Raw genomic sequence first — 3576 nt, 5'->3', positions numbered from 1 at the left:
AATATATTTTTTAAAAAGAAGGTGGCTGATGAGAGAGAAGAGGGTGAAATCTAAAAGCTGGAAATGACTTTGAAAACGAAGACAAGGTTATCCTGGTGAGAACATAAGGACAGCAAATTTGTGGTCAGAATATTATAATGCTTTTCATTCAATTGCTTATAATCATTTATTTTATTTTCCTTGGGTTCAGATATTGTCATTATCATCAAGGCAGTGTCAATATTGTAAAGTTAAAAAATAAAATAAATTAAAAAAAAAAAAACAAAGAGGCAGCGGGGAAAATAAATAAATATGCACAATTTTTATTTCTTGATTTCAAATTTGTCAGTGTAAAATCAGGCCATGTCTCTGGTTCCCTTCTATATAACATATTTAGAAAAAAAAAATCCTGTCCAAAATCAAGAGAAATCCAGTTTTCTTTGATGTGCTCCAAATGAATTAATTAGAAATTTCATCAGACTGTGAGTAAATGGTTCAATCCATGTGGAAGACATTAATTATAAAGATTTTACAAGAAAGCTCTTGGATTTCTACTTAGGATAACTGAGGGTATTAGTTTGAATTTTTATCAGCCAAGTTTTATTGAGTCCCTGATCCTGGGGTTATTTTAAAAATCTCACTGCAACTGAAGACCACACTGTTTGTTTGTTTTTTTTTAATTGAAATATAGTTGCTGTACAATATTATATAAATTACAGATATACAATATAATTTATAATTTTTAAAGATTATTTCCATTTGTAGTTATTATAAAATATTGGCTATATTTTCATGTTGCACAATATATCCTTGTAGTTTATTTTACACCTATAGTTTGTACTTCTCACTTTCCTACCCCTATATTGCCCCTCCTACCCTCTCTCTCCCCACCAGTAACCACTAGTTTATTCTCTATATCTAAGACCTCATTGTTCTTTTGAGGTTTGGGCACCAATCATTTATTTTCCCCATTGGTCTTATGACTTTTCTGCCAATAAAGATATGTCAGTCAATTCAATAATTTTTGTCCATGTTCTCAGGTGACCAGGAACATCAGCTGAGCCATGGAGATATGGTTGAATCAATCATCTTCAGATGACTTTGTCCTCTTGGGCATCTTTTCCCACAGTTCCACTGACCTTGTTCTTTTCTCAGCAGTCATGATGGTCTTCATAGTGGCCCTCTGTGGGAATGTCCTCCTCATCTTCCTCATCTTCATGGATCCTCAACTTCATACACCCATGTACTTCTTCCTTAGTCAGCTCTCCTTCATGGATCTCATGTTGGTTTGTACCAATGTGCCCAAGATGGCGGCCAACTTCCTGTCTGGCAGGAAGTCCATCTCCTTTGTAGGTTGTGGCATGCAAATTGGCCTTTTTGTCTGTCTTGTGGGCTCTGAAGGGCTCTTGCTAGGACTCATGGCTTATGATCGGTATGTGGCCATTAGCCACCCACTTCACTATCCCATCCTCATGAGTCAGAGGGTCTGTCTCCAAATTGTTGGGAGCTCTTGGGTCTTTGGGATAACAGATGGTTTGATCCAGATGGTGGTAGTAATGACATTTCCATACTGTGGCTTGAGGGAGGTGGACCACTTCTTTTGTGAGATGTTATCCTTGTTAAAGCTGGCCTGTATAGACACATCCATTTTTGAGAATGTGATATTTGCTTGCTGTGTCTTCATGCTGTTTCTTCCTTTCTCCATCATTGTGGCCTCCTATGCTCGTATCCTGAGAACTGTGCTCCACATGCATTCTGCTCAGGCTGTCAGAAAGGCTCTTGCCACATGTTCCTCCCACCTGACAGCTGTGTTCCTCTTCTATGGGGCAGCCATGTTCATCTACCTGAGACCTAAGCGCTACCGGGCCCCAAGCCATGACAAGGTGGTCTCTATCTTCTACACAGTCCTTACTCCTATGCTGAACCCCCTCATTTATAGCTTAAGAAATCGGGAGGTGATGGGAGCCCTGAGAAAAGGGCTGGACCATTGCAGGACTGTCAACCAGCACTGAAGAGTTAGGGTATTTTGTGCCTGACTCTGCCACTCCTGGCTTTGTGATGTTACATAATTTTCTATCTGAGTCTTGGTTTTCTCATTAATAATGAGGCTCATGACCCTGAAGTTTTATGGAGGTGTCTTTTAAACTCCAAAGTAATACTTTCTATCTCTGGTAAAACACCAGCTTCCCTCCTCTCAATCTTTTTGGATTAATTTTTTTTTTTTTGAGAATACATTGAAATGAAGTGCAGAACTTTGTAAGCTCAAGTACTGTGTATAAGTAGGCTCTAGGATTGCTATCACTTAGTATTTAAAACTGGATTTACTTCTACAGTCAGAGAATGCCTCAAGCTGCACTCCTTAACTGTTTTTTTTTAAATTTATTGAAGCATAGTTGATTTACAAAGTTGTGTCAATTTCTGCTGTACAGCCAAGTGATTCAATTATACATATGTACATATATATATATATATGTTCTTTTTCATTTCAGTTTATTACAGCATATTGAATATAGTTCCCTGTGCCATACAGTAGGATCTTGTTGTTAATCCACTCTATATAATAGTTTGCATCTGCTAATTCCAAACTCCTAATCCATGTCTCACTGTCTCCCTCTCCTCCAAGGCAACCACAAGTCTGTTATATATATATATGTCTGTTATATATATGGACATGAGTTTGAGCAAGCTTTGGGAGTTGGTGATGGGCAGGAAGGCCTGGTGTACTGTAGTCCATGGGATCACAAAGAGTCAGACCCAACTGAGAGACTGAAATGAACTGGATATATATATATAAAACAAGAACTCCTTAACTCTTACTGGTAATCTCTACCACTGATTTATAGCCTACAATGTACCAGGCACATATATTCTTTATGAGTATACGTAGATATCCATTTTTTTCCTATTAATATATTGTCTCACGCTAGTGTCTTTGATGAAATGCTTCTAGATGACCAAATAAAGCTAATAAAATCTCACTCTTCACTCTATGTAACTGAGAACTTTATAAAGATTCTTAAAGTCATATTCTTCAAGAATAAAGTGAGATTCATGAGGAAAGTGGTAAATATTGGTTCGTTTGTATATTCACAGTGCATGACACATAGAAAAGTCATCTTTAAGTGTTGTATATATAAAATCCTCCAATAAAATTGCCACTTTTTGTTTTAGTTCCTAACATAGCAAAGTTGATGATACTATTTCTCCTTTGGGGGAGTAAGAAGAAATAAATCAGAGAATTAGATCTCCTATTTGTAAACTTGTTTTTAAATGTTTTTAATTGAACTATTGGTATTACTTGTATCCACCTAGCTAAACTCTATACCAGTTCTTGTACACATTTGCAATAAAATTATCTTTACCTGGAACAAAATGCTTTTTTTGTATGCACAGAGGAAAAAGAGGACAGAACTGGGTTCTGGAAGTTGTACCAAACCACAGGGAGGTATTTGCTGTTTTCTGTTTCCAGGCTTGGAGAGAATGGGAGGCAGTAGCACTAATAGTAACTACAAGTCTGAGAACCTACCAGGGAGAAATGACTTGATTGTCTACTCAGTTTAATATCACTACAAACATTTCATAGTGAACAACATTACA

General features: G+C 36.9%; 1 protein-coding gene across 1 annotated transcript; it reads left to right on the top strand.

Moving 5' to 3' along the window:
• Positions 1–1043: 1043 nt before the first annotated feature.
• Positions 1044–1991, top strand: LOC113895498 (olfactory receptor 2V2). The gene has a single exon (XM_027546784.1). It carries the CDS (start codon positions 1044–1046, stop codon positions 1989–1991), a length of 948 nt encoding a protein of 315 aa, XP_027402585.1.
• Positions 1992–3576: the final 1585 nt, after the last annotated feature.

This window comes from Bos indicus x Bos taurus, chromosome 7 (assembly GCF_003369695.1).
Source record: "Bos indicus x Bos taurus breed Angus x Brahman F1 hybrid chromosome 7, Bos_hybrid_MaternalHap_v2.0, whole genome shotgun sequence".
Taxonomy (NCBI): domain Eukaryota; kingdom Metazoa; phylum Chordata; class Mammalia; order Artiodactyla; family Bovidae; genus Bos; species Bos indicus x Bos taurus.
Note: the sequence above shows the minus strand (reverse complement) of the source record. Positions and strands in the feature narration are given on the sequence as shown.

Bases quoted from the DNA above. Each gene is read 5' to 3' on its own strand.
- LOC113895498 (XM_027546784.1), top strand. From the start codon at position 1,044: ATGGAGATATGGTTGAATCAATCATCTTCAGATGACTTTGTCCTCTTG.